The 23,545-nt window shown below is 37.4% G+C and overlaps 1 protein-coding gene across 2 annotated transcripts; it reads left to right on the top strand.

The window, feature by feature from the left end:
• Positions 1–1,024: 1,024 nt before the first annotated feature.
• On the top strand, positions 1,025–21,397 carry LOC148863625 (KH domain-containing protein At4g18375-like). Of its 2 annotated transcripts, none has more exons than XM_088976891.1 (8): positions 1,025–1,272; positions 1,479–2,195; positions 14,882–15,322; positions 16,265–16,510; positions 16,657–16,932; positions 20,454–20,509; positions 20,597–20,696; positions 20,902–21,397. In XM_088976891.1, the coding sequence occupies exons 2-8, from the start codon at positions 1,530–1,532 to the stop codon at positions 21,067–21,069; spliced, it is 1,953 nt and encodes a 650-aa protein (XP_088833017.1). In that variant the 5' UTR covers positions 1,025–1,272; positions 1,479–1,529; the 3' UTR covers positions 21,070–21,397. The 2 variants fall into 2 exon arrangements, with proteins under 2 accessions (XP_088833017.1, XP_088833018.1); XM_088976892.1 differs by having other exon boundaries at positions 1,101–1,272; positions 1,512–2,195.
• The last annotated feature ends 2,148 nt before the right edge of the window (positions 21,398–23,545 follow it).

Here is a 23,545-nt window from a genome sequence, read left to right as displayed (position 1 = left end):
TCATTAATGGGTTGGTTGGTGCTCAACCCACACCTAACCCAACCCATCCCACTCATTTGCCACCCCTAATCCTATCCATCCCTCCCATTAAATAATACTGTTGATATTAACATTATATAATACCATTTATCAAATAATTGCATATACACACACATATAGAAAAGTCTATGATATGGAAAGAGTTTTGACTGATCAAAGCACCCCGTTAATTTCGATGAATAGCATTGATTTTTTTTTTTTGTATTTAGTGCCATATACCATTGATAGCCTCCCCTTGACCCCTTCTTTATTCAATTCCATAATACACCAACGAGCCAGCCCTCGGTTGGTGATGAATACCTTTAATTGGTCGCCTAGTTAATTGGCTATAAGCTTTTATAGTATCATAATTCAATTCAGCTGAACTTGTCTTGATCTCAAGTTCCCAACTATTTGCTCGTATTTATTGAAAAGGGCCATTACATCAAATTGGTCCGAGATATTCCATGTAATGAAAAAGAACAAGGCCTTAGTTTGGTGATCACGTCTCCTCCATGTCACATATACATATATAGGATGTCCACCAAAAAAATATCCATATATATATATATAAGATAAGATGGGCTGAGGTCTCATGGCCCAAGGCTAAGTATTAATTCGTGCAATGCTTAAGCCCAGTGACCAACACCATGGCCTTAGTTCGGGCCAGAGACCTAAATCTGATTTTGCGCCATGGGCTGGACTGACTTATGATAGGTAAGGCCAGGGCCCAGGCCCCGCTTTCATTCGCAAGGAATGCCCTCCACTCCAGGCCCACGATTTTGGCTTACGGACAAGAATAAAATCCCGCGACGGATCAGAGGTTTAAAAAGGTAAGTGATTCTCGTCTTCTCGATCCTATAATACTTTCCCTCCATGGTTCTACTTCTATAGACCCGAATGCCACTTTTGGCTCCTTGAGCTGGGCCACTTTCAAAATCCATTGGATTGGAATAAGTAACGAGCGATAGACCATTTAGTAGAGCAGATCAGGACTGGGTTTGATAATCCTGTATTCTCAGTCTCACAGAATCTACGTGTGGTGTGGACACTCTAAAGCAGACCGTTCTAGGGGTCTACCTACGATGACTCTCTCCCACGATCCACAACACAAGTGGAAAGGCAAAGGCCCTGAATGCCGAAGCCCTAAATGCTTCTACAGACGGAGAGCGACTGTGAGTGGGGAGGTGGCGAGGCGCGCTTCTTTTCTCTCTGTCTATGGTTCCTGGCGACTAAATCTTCTCCAATTTTCCGGTATGCTTCTTTCTCTCTCTCTTTTCTTCTTCTTCCTAGCTTTCGTGAAATATTTTAGCTCTTTATCCGAAAAGAGTTCGCTTCATGGTTAACGAGAAATTTTAATTTTCATTTTTAATGCTTATGGGGGATTAAATGGGTGAAAGAGGGATATTCCATTGAAGCTCAATTGAGCTGAATATCATGTCTTTTTTGCTTCTTCTCAGACTTTGATCCTGTTCAGATATTGTGAATTCTAGGATTTCCTCTACAACAAGATGGACAGAAACAAGTCAGGATCTTTCAAGAAACGTCCTCATGCCCAATTTAAAAAGAAAAAGGGCAATAAAAAAGGAAAAAGACAGAATTTTAACCAAAATATCAACTATGACGAAAATATTGGTGCTGCAGATACTGTCTTTCGTATTCTTTGTCCAAGTAGGAAGATTGGTGGTGTTATTGGAAAAGGTGGTAGCATAATCAATGCCCTGAGAGATGAGACTCGTGCAAAAATTAGGGTTGCTGAATCTGTTCCTGGCTCAGATGAGAGAGTAATTATCATTTCTAGCTCTGCTACAAGAAAGCCTAGAAGATATAATACTAATGAAGATACTGAGGAGGAGGATTATGATGATGATGATGTTCTCACTGAGAAAGAATATGAGCTCATGCAGCCACATTGCCCTGCCCAGGATGCTCTCTTGAAGGTTCATGAAAGGATATGTGAGGAGGATGAGCTATTTGGTGGTGCCACATTTGAAGATAATAATGAAAATGATGTAGTCACTGCACGCCTTCTTGTTCCAAACAATCAAGTTGGATGTCTTCTAGGCAAAGGTGGAACCATCATTCAAAAATTGAGAACTGATACTAATGCCAATATCCGCATCCTTCCTGCAGACCACCTCCCAGCTTGTGCTATGAGCACTGATGAACTAGTGCAGGTAATGTTTTTGCGGGCATGCTTCGTGGTTTTCTTTCATTTATCTTGTGCGGTTTTGGTGTTTTGAATTGATTTATGAAGACCGCCATTTTTTTTGAATCTTCTTTTTGTTTTTTATTTTTTAATTTATGGTATGATGACCTAGATGCCTTTTTCAGATTAAAGTATGTTCCTATATGATATTATATTGAGGCATAATTCTATACTAGCATCACCCCCAATTCCAAGGCCTTGCATTGTAAATTCTTGAAGAACATTGTTTGATATAACCGTGTAGGCATGCCTGTGGGTGAATTGCCTGCAGGTTGTTGTTCTGTGGTTTATTGTCAATTGTCTGGGTTTGTTCTGCTTGATACATAGCTGTATATGATAATCTCATGAACCTTTGATGAAATTGTGGTATTGCTTTTTTGCCCATTAAAAGAAAATTAGTGCAATTAGTGTTTCACCCATTAACTTAACATTATGTTTAAAGGATGAAGATATGCTGTATTCTATTCTGTAAACCACAGGCTTTGCATGTGGTTTTTCTTCCACATGGAGAGTTGACATGACAAGTATTGTCAACTATTCACCATTTGGGTCATCAAAGGTGATATAAAAGTCAGATTGGTTCCATAGTATATTTTGCTGAATCTTTTCACAGGCCAAGAATCAACAAGCATTGGAAACTGACAAGTTTTGGGGATAATCTATTGACACCCAAATATCTTATGGAAATGAGACCACATGCTAGTGCACATAAAGATCAGATTCTGAACATCTCTTTCCCTGGGGATGAAGTTATTGATGCTGAGAAGGTACACCATCTATATCAAAAGCATAACTTAGCAGGGAAAATAGGGGCATTTATTCAATCTCAAATCCCGATTTATTCTTTTAGGAAAATATTTTCAAAAAAATTTGATGATTTTAATGAAATATCAGAAAGTTTGGACATTCTAAAGTTTTTAACTTAAAAGTATAGTCTATGGATGGAAATTGAATATCACCAATATATTGGCAATGTATTGGGGATGGTTGGAGGAAAAGATTCTTGGAATATTTCTCATTGCCCCTGGAAAAATGGAGAGATTTTGGGGAAATTTTGCCAAATCTTGCTGATATTACAAACCAGGTTCTGAAATTGGTGTAGGAATCAGAAAACTATTTTGTTTCTCCATGGACTCTTTTCTTTCTGGAATTCTATTTTTGCATCACTGCACAATATCAGTGGATAGAATTTCACATGGTTTACAATTTCCTATGATTTTTTTCCCAGTGTTATCAGAGTGTTGACTAGTTATTTGAGGGATAGATTGACTGCATTACTAACTAGGTGGTGGATACTCAATGATGCGGTTGCCTAGGATGACTAAGCATTAGTGCCTAGAGAAACTGGAATAGACTGACTGGTTGGACTGGATAAACTGTCTCGGTCACTAACATTATGTTTAATATTTTTTTGAATTATTTTGGCATTTTTGAATTTTCTGACTTTATTTTTGATTTTTTAGGTTTTTTTTTTGTAGAAAAAGCTAAAACACTGGGTGGCACAAATTGGCCCTTGCGCCTTTTTTGCACCTTGCACTTTTAAAACACTGGTCATTAAATGAATGGAAATTTCAAAATGCTAATGGCAAGACTTGAACGTATGATTCTTTATTTATGTGTATTGTCTTGTTACCATTAATCCATTTTTTTATCTGTATTCATTTATACCTATTTATGTATACATTGCTTTAATATACATGTATTCTAAAGAAAATATGAGTTGAGAGGCTTAAACCCAGGTCATTTGCTTTAAAAATTAAGGAACTAGCCATCTATATTCATCACATTCAAGTGTGATATCATTTGCAAAATATCTTATATATGGTATTTATGTGACCCAATTTGACCTCGACTGAATCTCTGACCTGTGAACCTTCCCTTTTCCAGTTCTATGCCCAGTCTAGTTTTTTGAACATTGCTAAGCATGGACTAGGTTGACTTGTCAATTAATGCCTAGTCAGGTTAGTCAAGCGCAAAATCATTTTAAAGCTTTATTTGTTTATTTATATCTCTAATAATTTGAATTATTATAGGATATGCCTACATTTTGTTATATTTATGTTGCTGGTTCAAATATTTGTGCTGGAGCATTCTAGGATTATGGTATACAGAATAGAGCAAGGTGAAAGAACATGGATATGGCAGAGGCAATTAGGGGTGAGCATTCAGTTTATTCGGTTAAAAACCAAACTGAATAAACAAAAATTTTAAAATCTGAAATAAAGAATGAAAACAAATCGAAACTGAATTACAAGAAAACTTAAATTTTCGGTTCGGTTATTTCAGTTAAAAACCGAGTTTAATATATATATATATAATATTGTATATTATATAATGAATTTCAGTTAATTTGGTTTTTTCGGTTAACTGAATTTCTAACTCTGAAAACCGAGATTCCTAAAAACCGAATTATCCAAAAACCGAAAAACCGAAACCAAAAGGTATGAGGAGTGGCAGGGGTTTGGTGGAGGAAGTGGCTGGACTCCTAGAGGAGCTGGGTGCTACATACCCTCCAGAGAGCGATTGGGTCGCCATAGTTAGGGCTGCTACTTGGGCTGGGTTAACCAATCCAACCTGAACCTGATGTAGAGGCTGCAGCACCTTTTTGTGAATAAACATATGACAAATCTAGAAGGAACAAGACAGTGAAGCATTCTCGTGCTTGAATTTAGCTATTTTCTTGTTTTAATTTTGCTTTGATGATTTCCTAGGTTGTTTTTAAGTCAATTAATGATTTCTCGTGTGGATTATTCTTGTTAGGAAGAGTCTTACAGGGTATATAGCTATTAGATAAGGTTATTTTTGGGGTTTCCTTATTATTTTGGGACGGGTATTTTTGTAATTTCAGAGTTTTATTGGCCGCTGACCTAAACAGAACCCCTATATAGAACATTATTAGCTGCTGTTCAGGGGAGAAAAAGGAGGATATTCAATTACTTAAAGCTTAAGAAAGCTGTTTTTTTTCTTCACTCTATTTTCTTCTTTTTGTTTTTCAAATTTCTCAAACAGTTTGGGTGACTTTTGCCGTTAAAATAACTAGAACAGATCTGCTGGACCTGTTCTCCTACATTAGGTGGTAGTGTGGTACCCGAGCTTGAGTTTTCTCTCAGACATGGCCCACAACAATGCTTCTAGTAATGGATCTGAGATTCGACCATCAGAGAGTTACAACAGCGACAAGCTGCATCCTTTGAAGGTTTAGAAGTTGCTATTAGGTAGTTGACTGAAGCAATCACTAGGACTAATCTTCAGCTGCAGCCTTAAACCAAGAAGAACCTAGTGGTTTTCCTGTTGTATCAGCAAGGAGAGTTGACCTTGGGAATCAGTTTCAACCACAAGTGGTGGTTAGCCCCAAGAACCACCACTGTATTTTAGGTGGTGTTTGATAACGCTTTACAGAGGCTTGGTGTCTGAAAAACTTGCTTTTCAGACACCAGACTTGTTTGGTGTTGCGTCTGAAATTTGTTTTCAGATCTGAATCTGTAAGAGTTGGGCCACTGACTTTCATTTTCAGATGAGTTTCAGATCACATTGAAAGACAAAAATACCCACTTTTTGCGCCTCATTTAACTTGAAAAAATGGATTTGAACTTCCATTTTCTCCATTGGCGCAATGGTGAACCATTGGCGGCAAGCTTCTCTCTCTCTCTCTCTCTCCCCCCTCTCTCGATGTTCTCTGCATCCTTTGCTTCACAGATCTGCAGATCCGCCCGGAGGGAACTCGTAGGCTGCTCTGACCAAATCCTCTAGTCTGGGTGTCTTTGCTAACTACATCATTGGCTGCTTCATCATCTTCATTTAGAACACCAAGCTCTCTCACCAAATGAGAGCCTGAGCCTGGACTCTTAACAATCCAAACTGATTTTGAAAATGGTGAGAGGGGCCGGTTGGACAGAGGGGATTGATCCACAGAAACCGTAATAAGTTTGTTCTGCAAGCAGGGAAAAGTTGTGATTTCTAGGTACAATGAACAATGTTTTGACAAAGGGTTGAAGCGGAAGTAGGAATGGCAACGGGGCGGGGATCATATTCCCCGTCCCCGACCCCGATTCTGAAATTAAGCCCCACCCCCATCCCCGTCCCCGATCCCTGTTGGGGATAAAATTTGTCCTCCATCCCCAATCCCCGATGGGGATCTGAATCCCCAAAATGTTTTCAGATAACATTATTATTTTAAAATAAATTTACTCAAAATAAATAAAACTTTTAAATTATAAATAATGTTTTGATATATATATATAATATAATAGTATATTTAATATAAATAACATTTAATACACACACATATAATTGGGGTTGGCCGATCGGGGCGGGGACCTCAATCCCCGACCCCGACCAGGGATTCCTATTAATCCCCAACCTCGTTCCCATCCCTGTCTCGCCAAAACAATCCCCATCCCCAGCCTCATTGGGTCGGGGAAGTCGGGTCCCCGTTGAGGATGGGGAAAATCGCCATCCCTAAGCAGAAAGTCCTTTAATGGCAGATTAATTGATGTTTTATCGGTGGGGGGAAATATAACACAGGAGGTGTGCTCATGGAAAAAAGGACGTGTTTTTGACAATTCGTTGCAGAAAAACGAATCTGGGTTGTTTTTTGACTGCAAGAGAGGAATTTGGACTTGGAGACAACAATTCCAAGCTTTCAAAGAATCAAGGCATCTCTCCTTTTTGGCTGTTGTCGTGGTGTTTTTTTTTGTTGTGTCACGACCCTCGGGTTTTTGTGATCTTCTTTGTATTTGATTCAAGAAAGAGTGGAGGATGTACAAGAAATACTAGTGAAGTCCCCTGTTTCCTCACATTCAGAGGATTTCTCATCGGCCTTTGCTTGTTGGAAGCTTTCTTTCCATTTATTTCTCTTTTGTGAGCTTTGATTCTTGGTTGAGAAAAGATTACGCTCAGCTCTTCTTTGATTTCTTTGGTACTATTAGTTGTTGCTTGCATTGCTCTTTGTCATCTTCATTCATTGTTGGCTTGATGAAGTTGCCCATTGATCTCCTTGGATTCAGCTTCCGGAAGGAGAGGCTTGCCTGATGAAGTTGCCCATCGTTTATTTTATTAATAGTTAATAATTTATTATTTATTCTTAAATTTCAATGTTATTTTGAATTTCATAAATTATTTTTTATGAAATAGTGCAAATTGAACTCAAAATTACCAATTAGTATGTTCTAGGGGCAAAATTGTAAAATCAGGGAATTTTAGATGTTGAAGGATTGATCCAACACAAACAAACTTAACTATTCAGAGCATCTAAAAAGTACAAAAAACACCTGTTCTGCTTTTCAGATTTCAGACACATAATATCTTTTTAACTTTTCAGATTTCAGATTTATCAAACACCGCCTTAGTTATGGAAAGGCCAATTGATGCTAGACAGCCTCCTAGAAGAAGAAATCATGGTGATAGGGGTTACAAGATGAAGATTGATTGCCAACTTTCATTGACAATTGCATGATGAAGATTTCCTAGATTGGATTCATGAGGTGGATAAATTCTTTGATTTTGCTGAGGCAACAGAAAATAAGAAGGTGAAATTGGTGTCTTATAAGTTATAAGCTGAAAGGGGGAGCTGCTGCTTGGTGGGATCAAGTTCTGGTGGAGAGAGTTAGAACTGGAAAACAACCTATTAGGACATGGCTAAGAATGAAACAGTTACTTCGGGCTCAATTCCTTCGATGTGGTTATGACCAATACTTGTTCCAACTTCCAACAATACCAATGTTGTGTGTGAGGTACATGTGGGATTAGGGAATACGCATCTGAATTTTTCAGGCTTTCAGTTCATAATGAGTTGGCTGAAACTTCATCACAAAAGGCTGTTCGGTTTATTGAGGGTCTCAAATCAATCATACAAGAAAGAATTGCAGCCTAAGATTTGTGAATGCTGAAAGGGGTTGAGGCTATGGTTGAGAAGGGGAAAGAGTTTGTTAGGGAGAACTAACACTCTCTTGTGAATGCTCTTAAGGCTGGAATGCCCATTGCCCCATTCCATAACACTTTCCAACAAAAGAACTAGCCTAGAGGGCAACCGATTTAGCGTCAAAGACAACAGAATCAACCTAGAAATAACAACCCCTATGCATTTCCTTACAGGGAATAAATGCTATAGGTGTGGGGGAACTGGTTACTGGTCACACATCTAGCTCTTGCCCATAACCATGCATGAGAGGAGTCAATATTATTGAACAGGTTGAAGACAATTCAGACTTTCAACCTCAAAATGAAGAGCTTATTGTTGAAGAAGAGGTTTTGGGAGATGATGCTCATTGGGCTTTTCCAGAAGAAGAGAGGTTTTTTGGTGTGGTCAAATGTTTCTTCATGCAATTAAGCAACCAATACTTGACACACAAAAGAAGATCTTCAAGACACAATATAGAATAAAAGATATGGTGTGTGACTTAATTATTGATAGTGGGGCAGAACTGAATGTCATTGCCAAATCAGTTGTAGAGCAATTGGGCTTGCCAACAAGACCTAGCATCGATCGCTTCATTGCTGGTTAGTTGAAGAAGATTCAGATAGAAAAGGTTTCACAATAGTGCAAGGTGGCTTTCTCTATTGGTAATGCATATTTTGATGAATTACTTTTGATGTTAGTCACCTTATTTTGAGAAGACCTTGGCAATTCCATTATGATGTCATTCATAGCAACAAGGATAATCTTTATATTTTCATTATAGATAAACAAAAAATTGTTCTTGCACCTTTGGGAATGGAGGAACGTCCCAGAGCTTCTTAGGTGGAGGGTTGTATCCTTCTTCTTACTCAAAGATTCTTGGAGGAATCTAAGGATATTGAGCAGCTATATGCTATTGTTGCCAAGGGTGAAGGTTCCCCCACCTACCGCTGTACCTGATGCCATGAAACCATTATTTGAAGAATATAGAGGTGTTTTCCTTAAGGAATTACTTGATAGATTGCCTCCTATGAGGGAAATACAACATGCTACTGACTTGATTCTACATGCTAGTTTGCCAAATTTGCCACATTATAGAATGAGTCCTAAGGAGAATGAAATACTCCATGGAAAAGTGGATGGACTTCTAAGGAATGGTGCAAATCAGTACTAGCCCATGTGTTGTTCCAACCTTATTTACACCAAAGAAGGATGGGAGTTGGAGGGTGTGTGCATAATAGGGCCATCAATAAAATAATTGTTCGATATTGGTTTTTGATCCCTTGGTTGGATGATGTGTTAGATATGCTTCATGGGGGTGGCAATGTTTTCTAAGGTTGATTTGAAGAGTGGTTATCATCAAATCAGAATTTGCCTTGGAGATGAGTGGGAAAAACTCTAAATGGGACAACATAGTGAGTTTTTCTTGCATGACGGTTTTCTTTTTCTAGGAACTCGATTATACATTCCTAGAGGATCCTTGAGGGAGAAAATCATTAAAGAATTGCATAACGGGGGGCATTTGGGCAGAGACAAGACCATTGAAATGGTGGAGAAGTGTTATTATTGGCCACATCTCAAGAGGGATGTTTGAAGGTTTGTACAAGGTTGCTATGTTTGCTAGACGTCTAAGGGACACATACCCAAAACATATTTATGAAAAAAAAGACATACCCAAAACATGGGGTTGTGCATGCCATGGCCCACTCCAGAGGGTCCTTGGGAAGATCTTTCCATGGACTTTGTGCTTGAGTTGCCTAGAACTCATAGGCAACATGTTGTAGTGTTTGTAGTAGTGGATCACTTTTCGAAGATGGCTCATTTTATTCCTTGTAGGAAGATAGTTGATGCAACAAATGTAGCCAACCTATTCTTTAGAGGAATGGATAGACTACATGGCATTCCAAAGTTTATTACCTTGGATTGTGACACAAAGTTCCATAGTCACTTCTGGAGGACTTTATGTCGGTGGCAAGGATCAAAATTTCGATACGATACACCCCATATTGGGCGTATTGTATCGTATTGTTGGGTCCCGATACACATGTTTACAGGTGTTTTGGAACCCCCTCTTTTTAATAAAAAATGTACTTAAGAATGTCCACTGATGGACAAACAAAGGTGGTAAATAGGATTTTTGGTAATATGATACATAATCTATCTATTGGGAAGCCTAAACAATGAGATTTAGCTCTTGTACAAGTAGAACTTGCCTATAGTAACATGGTGAACAGATCCAGTAGCAAATCTCCATTTGAGATTGTTTGGGTGCACTCCTAGACATACTTTAGACTTGGTGCCCATGGTTTTCAAGACGCCGAGGCGAGGCTAGGCAACAGGGGGCGCCTTGTTGCCTAGTCGCCTAAGTGGGCGCCTAGGCGATGGATTTTTTTAAGTAAAAATCACATATCCTAGGGTAGTTCCCCAGGTTCCATAACCAACTTTCTTTAATAACTATCCATATATGAAAATTATAAACTTCATTTTTAAGTATAGAAAATCAACATATTTATGAGAAGAAAAAGAAGAAATGAAAGAAAATTCAAAAAATATACGGACGGAACCCCTATTTTTGTTATAGGAAAAGAAGAAGAAATGTGTTGATTAGACAAAATTTTAAGTTCTTCCCTTACTTATTGGTTCAGATTATGAAGTCATTAAGGGTTCAATACAGTAGTTAGCAATGTTTGTGTTGATTAAACCCTAACAAATAAGAAAATAATAAAAAGAAATTAGTTTATGAACACAAAAAATGAATAATTTTCTTTAATAATGTCTATTTTATAGTTATAATATCAAAAAATAGCAATATAAAAGTATTTTATTACACAGTATGCAAAACTGCTTAGCCACTAGGTGAGGTGAGCCTCCAAGGGCGCCTTGACAACTATGTTGGTGCCACTTCCTGAATTGCTAGGATATAGTGTTGCAACGGAGCACTTAGCTGACAAGATCATATCTATTCGTGAGAGAGCAAGAAACACCTAGAAGACGCCAATGCCAAGTATAAGACAATAGCTGATCAGCATAGGTGGCCAAAATTTTTTCAAGAAGGGGATTAAGTAATGGTGTTTCCGAGGAAGGGTCATTTCCCTACAAAGCAATACAACAAGTTGCAGCCAAAGAAGATTGGACCCTACAAGATCGTGAAAAAGATTAATAACAATGCCTATTTTGTAGACCTTCCTACATCCATGCAGTGATTTAAAAGGCGCGCCTAGGTGCACAGGTGAGGTGCATTTTAGGGTATGTGCCTTGCCTAGGTCCTAGGCACATACCTTTCAAAAGGTGCGCGCCTAATGCGCCTTCCGCCTTGCGCCTCAGCCCAGGTGTGCGCCTTTTGAAAATTTGGCGCTTTTTTGCTTTTTTTTTAACATAACGGCTTGGCCGAGGGCTCCGCCCTTGGACCCTCGTGCCATGCCCCTCGAGGCAAGCCCAAACAAGTCTATGTTAGGTCTTAAACTCTTAGTTTTCACACAAATTGGGGACCCCCAATTTGGTAATGTTGTTCATTCATTCATCCTAATAAAATGTCTTAAAAGCAACTAAAACTATAAAAGCATTATTTTTTGTGTGAAAACTAAGAATTTAAGACCTAATGTGGACTTGTTTGGGCTTGCCTTGAGGGGCGTGGCACAAAGGCGGCTTGTAGAATCATGAATGTAATATATTTTACATTACATTAGCTATGTGAAGTAATGCAATTGAGTGAAAAAAGAGATTAGAGGTTTTGCATGCTTGAAAATGTTTTATATGTTTGATTTTATTTTTAAATTCTCATTTCAGTATGCTTTACATCTTATGTTTATGTATTTTAATTTTAGATAATAGGTTTTTTAAAACATTATTTTAAAATTTAAGTTAATATTTTTTATTAATAATATGTTTAATATTTTTTTTTGATTTTTTTAATTTTTGGTATTTTATTGAATTTTCTGACTTTTTTTTAATTTTTTAGCATTTTTGTTGTATTTTTGCGCCTGCCTTCAAAAAGGTGTGTGCCTTGCCTTGCACCTTGCACCTCAAACGCAATTTGACCCCTGCGCCTTTTTTGCACCTTGCGCTTTTAAAACACTGCATCCATGAATATATCTAGAACTTTCAATGTTGTTGATCTCTTTGAGTACTATCTGCCCATCTCCAAACAAGACTCAAGGGCGAGTCCTCTTCAAGTGGAGGGGACTGATGTAGAGGCAGGCTATAGCACCTAATTATGAAGAAACATGTGAGAAATCTGGAAGGAACAAGAAATGAAGCATTCTCGTGCTTGAATTTAACTATTTTCTTGTTTTAATTTAGTTTTAATGATTTCCTAGGTTTCTTCTCAATGAATTAATATTTTCTAGTGGATTATTATTTTTAGGAAGAGTCTTACAGGGTATATATCTATTAGATAAACTTATTTTTGGGTTTTCCTTACTATTTTGGGACAGGGGTATTTTTGTAATTTCAGAGTTTTATTGGCTGCCGACCTAAACCGAACCCCTTATAAGAACATTAGTAGCTGCTGTTCAGGGGATACAAAGGGGGACATTCAATTACTTCAAGCTTAAGAAAGATGTTTTTTTTTTCTTCACACTATTTTCTTCTTTCTTTTGAATTTCTCAAATGGTTTGGGTGATTTTTGCTGTAAAAATCACTAGTATTTGGGATGGGTCTTGCTTATATATTTTTCCTCCCTTTTCTTAACAAGTGGTTTTTCTTGAATTTTCAACAACTATGCCATCTCAACATCGGAGTTCAAAATTTTGATAGCCTTGTATCGGGTGTATCATATCGTATCTTTTAGGTGTCAATTCACCTATTTAAAGGTGTTTTGAAGAAACTTTTTTAATAATTAAAACACAAAAATGGGCCCAAACACAAATTTTGAGAAAAAAAACTAAAAAAAAGTGCAAGGTTCAAAGTCTTGATGCACCCCTTCCAGCATATCAGGGTCTATCGATATTTTGAACCTTGCTCAACATAGGTGGCCAGCTATTAGCCACTGGTCTAAACTCACACTACTCTATTAACTTGTGCTGAGTTGCTCTCTTGTAACCCAGGGAGTTTGGCTTCAGTCAGGGCAAAGCCCATTCGAACAGCCTTTACTGCCTTGCATTGAGAATATCTCCGTATTTGTATGCTTTATTTCATGAGGAGATATTCCCAAGACAACGTTGGGAAAGGCTGTTAGAACGGTGTGGGCATAGATTTGCCCTGATAGAAGCCGATCTCTAACCCAGGTTGGTCATTGGACATGTTTGGTTTTGTTCAGGATGGATTTAACTGGGTCTGCTGGATTGCATGCCTATGCTTTTACAAAAGGCATAATATAAAAGATGGTAGTTAAGGAACTCTGTTAAGGTATTTTCCAATTAGTGGTGTGCTGGTATGAAGTTGCCAAAAACAAAGGGCACATTAAATAACCAAAGCTGCTTTTTTTTTCATTGGAAGCTTTTTCTTTGTTTGGAAAATAAAGACTAAACTAATGTTACATATCATTCTTTTCTTGTATAATTGTGGTTTATATTAACTTCTTTAAGAGATTGCATCAATTAGAGAGGCCTAAATATATTGAAGGAGAATTGAAACTCTTTATTGGATGGCTGCAAAAAGGAGACTAGTAACCTTTTGGAATCTGCTAATGAGAAAAGGGAGTTTGAATGGGTAACTAGGGGAATAGTGATTCAGCTTCAATGGGTGAAAAGAACTGCTAATTCCTTCGCAGATGCTCTGGCTAAGGAAGGGAACGATTATTTTGGGCGGTGTTGTATTTGTTTTCTGTTTTTTTGGGTGAGGATTAAGAGATTTTATCTCTCCCCTTTGCTTCCCTGATAATTTCTTTTCCTCTAATTAACAAAAAGTTTCTGTTTATGATAAAAAAAAAAGATTGTAAGCCTTGTGGCCTCAATCATTTCTGACTGGTATCCCTCTCTTTGTTACTGCCAGGCCATAGATATAAGGGAAGACTTTAAACAAAGATTTATTACCACATTTGTTTTATTCTCTTGATTGAATATTATCACATCTACTATCCTTCACAAAACAAAACTTGTTTCCTCTCCCCATAACATTGGTATATGTTTATTGAAATGAGATGAATGGCTAAGAAGAGAATGCAATATGGTTGATTTATAAGGTTCCAATTAGGGCCGATTCCAATCTGTACTCTGAACAACCATACTTGCAATTATCCTTTTTCAAGTATAATCTTTCTTGTATCTCCATGGCCATTTGTTTTTAAGCGCTTTGTTCATCAAATGGACAACCAATAGGTCAGGTCCTCCTCTTTCGATATGTAAACCTGCTTTAATTTACCAGATATAATTTCTTATTATCATTATGGGCCATTACTTGGTATAATGGTGAAAGCTTGGGCTGGCAAGTGTGAGAATGTGGGTTCGAGTCTTAAAGTGGCCACTTTGTGTGAAAAATGTCAAAGGTTAGGACCATATCCAGTTTACCCTTCCCAAGACTCAAGATAGCCGGGACGAACATTGGGTAATTATCCTTTTGGCTTCTCATCATTAGGCCCATCTTAGAGGAAGACCCTATACTTTCTTTTCAGTAATAATGATGGCAACAACAACAATTCCTTGGGCTTTATATATAATGAAGCCTTTTTTTTTTATTGAGTTTTGCTTCTTGTTCAGTCATGGTTGATGTTTGATTCTGCAAATACGCAATATGCACAGACTTTGGGAGATTGATTCTGGGGAATCTTGCATTGTGTTTATCATCCCCAATAAACTCTAATTTTGGAAGACACTTTTCAGATATCCGGAACATCGACTGTGACAAAGAGAGCTCTCTATGAAGTTTCCACTCTTTTGCACCAGAATCCACGTAAAGACAATCCTCCTTCAAGTTATCCCATATCCTCTGGTGGCCCAGGTTTTTATCCTCCAGGTGGTCCCGTGGCACCCCAAGGGAATCCAATGTGGCATCACCAGGGTGCCCATGGTACACCATCAATGCCATGGGGTGGTGGATATGGAAACCAGTCTGGATTTATGCATGGTGGATTTGGAAATTCTGAGGAAGCATCAGAGGAGTTTTCTATGAAAATTTTGTGCCCAGCTGATAAAATTGGTGGGATTATTGGCAAGGGTGGCAGTAATGTAAAACAGTTGCAGCAGGAGACAGGAGCTAACATTCAAGTTGATGACACAATGCCTGATGTAGATGAACGTGCAATTGTTGTCTCTGCATTTGAGGTAACTCCAACCACCCTAAAACCCCCCCTCCCAAAGGGTCAAAACACATACTTTTTTTCCATGGTTGTCAAGGCATCTAGGTGATTCTGGGTGACAGTGGGGCACCTAGTTGCCTAGGCAGGTACATAGGTGTTGCCTAGGCGATAGGGATTTTATAAAATAAAAAAACTAAAGTTTGGTTATTTCCTTGGTTTAGTATGCATATTAGTTGAAAAAATAGCAATTCTCTTTTTTAAGAGCATTCAATTTTCTCTTAAAACATAGTAAACCATTATATTCTAAATATATTAATTTCAATTAAAAAATACTAATATAATTAGTATTTAACTGAGCAATTTCATATCAAATTAGCAACTGGCCTCAAAAAAATATCAAATTAGCAACTAAAGGAGGCTATGATTTTTTATATGATAAAAATGTAAGATAGAGAACAAGTAACAGGAAAAAAAAAGGACAAGGGCAGAGAAACTGTTTTATTTAATGTTAGAGAAGAAGAGTAAAAAAAGAAACTCCTTTATACTTCTTTCTATTTCTCTTCTGAAAACTCTTAGATCTTTGAAATTTCAATAGTGAAAATTTAAAACAAAGTAGAATTGGCATATATGGTATATGATAAAATGTATTGACACACATATTACTATATTAGTAACATGTAAGAATATTGACAATATTACAATAAGTGTGCTTACCTTTGATCTTTGTTGTCTAGGCCTGTGCCTTATTGCCTAAGCAGGTACCTTGTTGCTAAGGCATTCAGGCAAGGTACCCAACCAAGAGTGCCTAGGCCTGCTTAGGCTATGCCTTGACAACTATGTTCTTTTCGCATCAATTGGAACACACTAGTTATTCTACTGGTGCTAATGGATTCAAATAATAATAAATTAGCTATTGTTCTAATTACAAATACACTGTCAATGGCTTTGCGTACTGGAATTCTTCTAGGCTCTATGGAATCCAAGATCTTCAACCATTGAGGCAATTCTTCAGCTTCAAAGCAAAACAAGTGAAATGTCTGAGAAAGGTATCATTACAACAAGATTACTTGTTCCATCAAGTAAGGTGGGTTGCCTCCTTGGACAGGGAGGTCATGTGATTACTGAGATGAGAAGACGAACACAAGCAGATATACGTGTTTACTCCAAGGATGGTAAGCCCAAGTGTGCATCTGCAGATGAAGAACTTGTCCAGGTGATGTGGTTAGCATCATACCTTCTATAACATCTTGTTTTCATACACTGAGGTTTAAGCTTGGTTTTCTCAATGTACTTGTCCCTTATTTCTAGAGTTTTAGATTTGTAGTTCTCTTAAATGAGTTTTGCTTTTCAATCATACAGATATCTGGAAGTTTTGCCATCGCTAGAGATGCTCTATCAGAGATTGCATCAAGGCTTAGAGTCAGAAGTCTTCGAGGCTCAAATGCTGCCGCAGAACCTCCTCCAATAGTGCCTTTCCAGGGATTTGGTCCCTCAGGGAACTTCCCAGGAAGAGGTCCAACAGGTCCATCAGGCCCACCTGGTCCACCAGTTCCACCAGGCCCACCGGGTCCACCAGTTCCTCCACCATCTGGCATGATAGGATCTGGCAGTTCTAGTGGATATGAACACATGAAGGTATCTTGTTTGTCTGATTCTGCATACAGCTCTGCTTTGTACTTAGAATAAGAATAATCTGTCTGTTGATTACTGAAGAATCCAATGCCGGAGAGACTGGCTATTTTATGAATTTTACATGAAACATATTAGTATACTACATATTGGTATCATTCACTTACGAGTCAAGTTAACCTGTTCTATTAATTGACTATTCAAAGATCTGCTAGATGATCTCGAAGGATGATTTTGCACAAAGTTTGACATCCTTTAAATTTTATTACAGGAAAGGTAGTATCTGAAACTTCAATTATAGTGTATACTTAATCTTCTTTTATTCATGTTCTACTCTCAGTTGTTAATGCATTTCAGACAAGAACTCTAAAGATTCCTTTTGCTCTGTGTGCGCCCGTGTGTGTGTGGAGTGAGACTCTTTTGACATGTTTTGTTGGATGCAAAAGCTGTGATTATGTCTTACCCAGTGATTGAAAAGGTGTGCCTAAGTGTAAATGTGAGGCGCATTTCAAGGTGTGTGCCTCACCTTGGCCTAGGTGCAGCCCCTTTGAAAAGGTGTGCCTGGTGTACCTTGTGCCTCAGCCAATTTTGTGCCTTTGCAAGCTAACCGCCCTTTTGCTAATGTTGTTCTATCTTCATTCTTAATATACGATATTCTTCATCAAACAACATTTGATTCCTAGTCCTAAAAGATAAGGAACTACAACTAAAATTACAAAACCAATGTTTATGTACAGGCAAAGATTTTGGGATCCTGCATCAACTTGTTTGGGCTTGCCACATAGGTGGTTTGAAGAATTAAGAATGCAAGATGTTTAGCATCACATTAGTTACTTGAAGTAATGCAATTGGGAGAGAAATAAACAGATTGAAAGTTTCACATGCCTGAATTGTTGAGTGTTTGAATCTGTTTTATATGTCATTGATTTTCATTATTTGTACATTCATTCTAAATATGTTTTATATTTTAAATTTATGTATTATTTTTATTTTTGATTTTTCTTGCATTTTTTTAAATTTTTAAAATTTTGTACCTTGCTCCAGAAAAGGCAAGTTACTCACCTTGTGCCTCAGGCCTCGGGGCACGAAGAGCCCCTTGTGTTTCACCTTGCACTTTTAATACACTGGTCTTGCCCCTAAAATTCAAATTTTTACTGGGGGTAGCTCATGGGAAAATTAATTTATGTGATGTGGTACAGGTGAAAAGAGATAGTGATGTTTGTCCCCTCACTTCTATGATTGTCTCTTCTTCCTGTTGCTTGTTCCTTGCTAAGGGGAGTTGGTGGATCAACTATTTGTCTGTTGAAGTTCAGTTTTTTTTTTTTTTTATCAATAGCAAGTAACTTTATTGAAATTTAAGAAACTTCAAGTACAAGAACGTCGAGGTTACTGTCTTAACTCCCCCACAAGCAAACTACAAAAGAAAACAAAATTAGAAATGAGCCCAAAACAAAGAATCCCTATTCACCCCTTGCTTGGCTAACCTGTTAGCATGTGAGTTAGCAGTTCTCTTCACCCAACTGTATTTCATCTCAATGTCCCTAGCCAGCCATTTAAAAATTTTCCTTTCATTGCTGTAGTTCCACATACCAATGTCGGTCTGTAAACTGTAAAGTGGCTAACTCATGATCTCATGTCTGCTTGTTATGCTTTTTCTATGTGCTGAATCTTGGACTTATGCGCTCACACTTTTGTCCTTGTATTTGAATATAAGTTATTTTCTGTTCTTGATCATATGAAGAGACATTCTCCTGAGTTTCAATTGATAGTTTATTTTAAAAACTTAAATGTCCATAACTCATTTATATTTGTACTAGTAAGCTAGATCTTGTAGATATGTGAGCTTGTAAAATACCTACTGGGGTCTACAATTGTATACTGAAGCCACCATGTCATAAGGCTGACTGGAAGAGACAAATATTCAATTGCACAATGTTCTTTTTTTTGAAAATGGTAATTCAATTGCACACTGTTCACAGAGTTTTAGGCAGTTTTTCTCATCTAATGGTTGTAGATAGTAAAAAATAGTGGATACTGAGATGTTAGCCGGGAGGCATACTAAGGAGTAATCCTTGAAATAATTAGAAAAAACAGTGGATAAATTCATAAAATAGCATAAATATAACATAACATTATTATATTAATCTGTTAATGTAATACATGATGGCTTTCCATATTTCCTGGGCTGTTCAATTTCTGTCCTATGCTACCATGCAGGTTATCTATGGGACCCATCTTATCCTTAGTAAACATTGTCAACATAAAAAAAATACATTTCATGTTTATCATTCTGGATTTTAATAGCCAATTCAATCTTCTGCAAATGACCATATGGATTTAACTGTAATTTTTCTATATGGTTTTTGGCTGAAGCCATTTCTTTAAGACTTTTTGATATTCAAACAAACTAAAAGAAAAATCAAACAATGGGTTAAACCAGAAATTGTAAAGAGAATAGTCTATCTGGCAAAGATGCTACAAATCTAGAATACAACCAAACTAATCTTTCTTTTATGCTAGATTGGAGGGAATAGAAAACAAGGATGGAAATAGGGTATTTTGAGAAAAAGTGACTTAAAAAGATTAACAAATATACAGCCACAAAAGAACTCATTCAGTCCTACTGGTTTCAGGTCTCTCTAGAGTGTGGAATCCATTGCAATAAGCATCATTTGATTTTATTGAGTATCAAGGAAGAATAGTGGAGAAATTGATTGGGGTTTAAGTGGCCTTAAATTGCATGAAGAGAATAAAAGAGAGAACTTGGCCTTTCATTCTTTTTTGTTTATTATCTATTTATTTCGTCTCGTTTTTTTTTTCTGTTGTAGCACACGAAGATGATGTTTCCATATTGAAAACAACAGGTTCAAATTTATTAATATATCTTATTTGTAGCAGCAAATATTTTAGAAGTTTTGGGCCTTTAGACTGTATTTCAAGAGTGTCTACCCTTCACCAATGCCCTCATTGGTCATGTGTTATGTATGGTTTGAGGCAGTTATTTGCTTCATGTGTACCTCTAGTAGTGCTCGGCTGCTCACAGCATTGGTTGTGATCTAACAATGTGCACATTTGGAATCTTAGCTGTAATATGGAGTGGAAAGACTTGATGTGGAGCAGAGAAAGATGGGGGTGTAAGGCGACTTCTCTCTGGTGGTTTATTTTTTATGAGGGAATCAAGGAGATTTTCTCCTTTTCTTCAGGTGTTGAATATTACATATGCAGGGCATTTGTTATCTCAGACAGACAATTGCTACTGAATGATATTTTACATATGAAAAAGCTTAGAAATCATAATTTTTAGCTGGTTTTTATACATGCTAATGGAAAACAAAAATTTATTTTGTTTTAGTTTTGTCTGGTATTTTACATTACAAGTTGTAAAGCGGTATTTCACATGTATACTAATTATAAGTTTGTTTATCTAAACGCTGCATTCTTATGGTTCAATCATGAACTGATTACCTTTTCCTCTTTATACAAAGATTAATGGATGACAACTAAAATACAATTGTACTATTTCGAAGGGTGTTGGAGGTGAATATGAAGCTCCAAGTTATCCATCTCAGCCTAATGCTACTGGGTACAGTAACTTTTCACTATTTTAGTCTCATTTAAATGGACATCATCTTTTCATATGGTAATGATTTAGATTGCCATGTTTTCACAGATACCAAAATGTTAACAACCCTATGGAGGTTAAGATTCCAAACAATGCAGTGGGTTCTGTTATTGGAACAGGTGGAAGCAACATTTCTAATATTCGTGAGGTAAATTTTCGATCCAATTCTAGGATACTCGAAATGTAAGAAAGCTCTTCAAAATTGCTATTAATCTCTCTCCATATTGTATACTGTTTGACCTACTGGTTACCCTTTTTTATTACTGGTATCAACTGAACTACTAGAATTTTGTAGACAGTTGTGGCTAACAAAGATTGTTGATGGGCTGCTTTTTTCTTTTGTTTAAACCCAGATTTCTGGAGCAAGAGTAAAGCTGCAGGATCCTCAGGCGGGTGGTTCAGAATGCGTTGTTGAAATCCATGGGTCTTCTGAGCAAATGAACACGGCACAGAATCTCCTTCAGGCCTTCATAGCCTCGGCTGTACAAAACTACAATGCACAGCAAGCGTCCTATCAATAGTGTTATTCAGTTTTTCAGGGGAGTGCTTTTGTACCATAACGTAATCTTGTTATCTTGGCATTCCTTTGTGGGGTGCTGGCAGGCTAATTTGTGGACAAAATGGATTCCCATTAAATCGACAAACTATTTATTGCAGGGAAACCGGCAAACTTTGAAGATGATTTAGGTGTACTAAAAATTTTTAACCTTCGTTTTCTCACTCAGTCTGTCCATGGATTAAAACTAGTAGTGTCAGACTTTTCTGGAGGTACAGATTTTCTTCTTTTTTTAATTTTTTTTTTGTTTTTCATTGGAATCTTGTGGAAGTAAATTGAGTTGTTTACAATCACCTCACCTGGATGGTAGCTAGTGAGTAGTGGCCGTAAATATCTAAAATCTTAAATCACATCATAGCACGGATGTCGTCATGTCAATGCGATAAATTGTGGTCGAAGTCGAACTAAACTTTCATGCGGTGCGTGTCACATTCCCTGCCAGAGCTTTGTGGGTCTTTTTCTTTACGTGTCCGTGTCCTGCACACACGATTCATTGTTGATAAAAGGCTAATGGATATAAATTTAATTAATTTCGTTTAACCAGGGTGAACCGGAGTTTAATCCCTTTGGACTTAAATGCTTTGTACACTAAACAATGAAAATTTATCAAAATGCACAAGTGGATTTGACTGGGTAAATTCTCAAATATCCGCAGGATCTTATATCAAGATACTACAATGGTAGCGGTGCTCATAAAAAACTGAAAAATCAAAGTGAAACTAAATAAAAAATTCTGGTTAATCCAACCAGTTGGTTCAGTATTTTTCTGTAAATTGAAGGTACTGATTTGGCTTTAGTTAACAAATGTAAAAAGTCAGCTCTCCCCCCTTTCTCTCTCTGTTATAATTTATATTATAAATATAAAAAAACTAAATATTTGAAGAACTGAAACAATCTCAACCAATCAATCGATTAATCATTGGCTTTGATTCACAGTATTCCAAAAAAAAATGGTGGTGCCGGTTCGATTTGGAAGATATGTACCCTAAGCACCCCTGGTCATGGTTTTCAAAACCGGATCGGACTGGATAGTCAGACTGGAAAAATGGGAACCGGTTATCTGACCAATTCCATTTTTCTCCAAAACCGATTTTTTCTTTAAAACTGTTGATTTTGGTCAGCAAACCGCTGAACCGGCCGGTTAATTGTTTGAACTGTTCAAATGGTTTTGACTATTTTTTAATTTTTTTAATTTTTGTCAGAACAGGCCGACCGTTCAGGTTAAACGGTCGAATCGTTTGAACCGGTAACCAGACCCCTGAGCGGTCCAGTCACCGGTTCGATTTTAAAAACCATGCCCCTGATTGTCGCTCATTGAATTAATAATCCAAGCGTCCTTCTCACTGGCAAGTAATCAGGTTGAGCGTCAGCCTGAAAATAAATTTCAGTTTTATCATTTTATGTTTGGGCCTCATAGCAATATCCGCAGTCTGCACAGGTTACACATTAAAATTAGTCGCTGTGGCATGTACACGTGTCTTTTGATTTTTTTTTACACCCGTTGCTGATGCTTGATGTTAACAATCCAAGGCTTGGACCTAGCTTGGCTTTTGGGGCTTTGGAGATTCAAAAAGGAATGTTGATTTGTAATGGTATGATAAAAAACCTGGACTTGTCAAGCTCTGTTTCTAATTTGATGTAAAAAATAGTCACATCTCATGCTAGAGCCACTATAAACGAATCAAATTTCTCAAATAATTTCTTCTTCGGGGAGTTTCTGTACTTTTCTTTTTTTTCTTTTCTTTTTTTTTCTTTTCTTTTTTTTTCTTTTTTTTTTTTTTGGGGGGGGGGGCGTGTTGTGAGTTGTGACAATTTATTCACTATCCACCACAGAAATGTTGCTCGATGAAACTTGAGGCCCGGAGTAATAACATTAACATGCATCTCAGTTTCAGTTTCTATGAATGGGGCACAGTTTCTAATAGGCAAGATGGAACATTTTAGGCCGCACCATTCATGGGCATTATTAATTTCGCAAAAGAAAACTAAAATTTTGTTCCAGGGAGTAAGAAAGAGAGAGAGGGGAGGGGGAATTAGATGTTACTGCCATTGTGGGCCTATGTGGTTATGGTTATTGTGCGTCCTGATATAAGGGGCCCTTTGATACGATACCAGCCAAATGGCTGAATTGGATATTTTTTGCTTGCTTTTTATGGATACCGGATAGGTCTCAACTATTATGACTTACGAGTTCCTTAATGGCTGAATGGAATGTGTTGGGTTGATTTACACTAAAAGTTCTATTATAGAATTTTTATATTGTATTCACTAAAAGACAGAATAATAAGCCCTTCCTTCAGACTTGAGTTCAGCCACAGCCACTTCAGAAACGGCCCCTAAGACACATTGGTCCCCCATCTCCAACAGCTAAGGATGATTCAACCGTCCACGTGTAAAGCACCTAAGCGGCCAACACAGTCTCATTTTCTCCTCATGTATTC

The sequence above is a fragment of the Nelumbo lutea genome, chromosome 3 (genome assembly GCF_056320005.1).
Source record: "Nelumbo lutea isolate HS-2025 chromosome 3, American lotus-T2T, whole genome shotgun sequence".
Lineage (NCBI taxonomy): Eukaryota > Viridiplantae > Streptophyta > Magnoliopsida > Proteales > Nelumbonaceae > Nelumbo > Nelumbo lutea.
The sequence above is the reverse complement of the archived record's forward strand: the minus strand, read 5'-3'. Positions and strand labels throughout refer to the sequence as shown.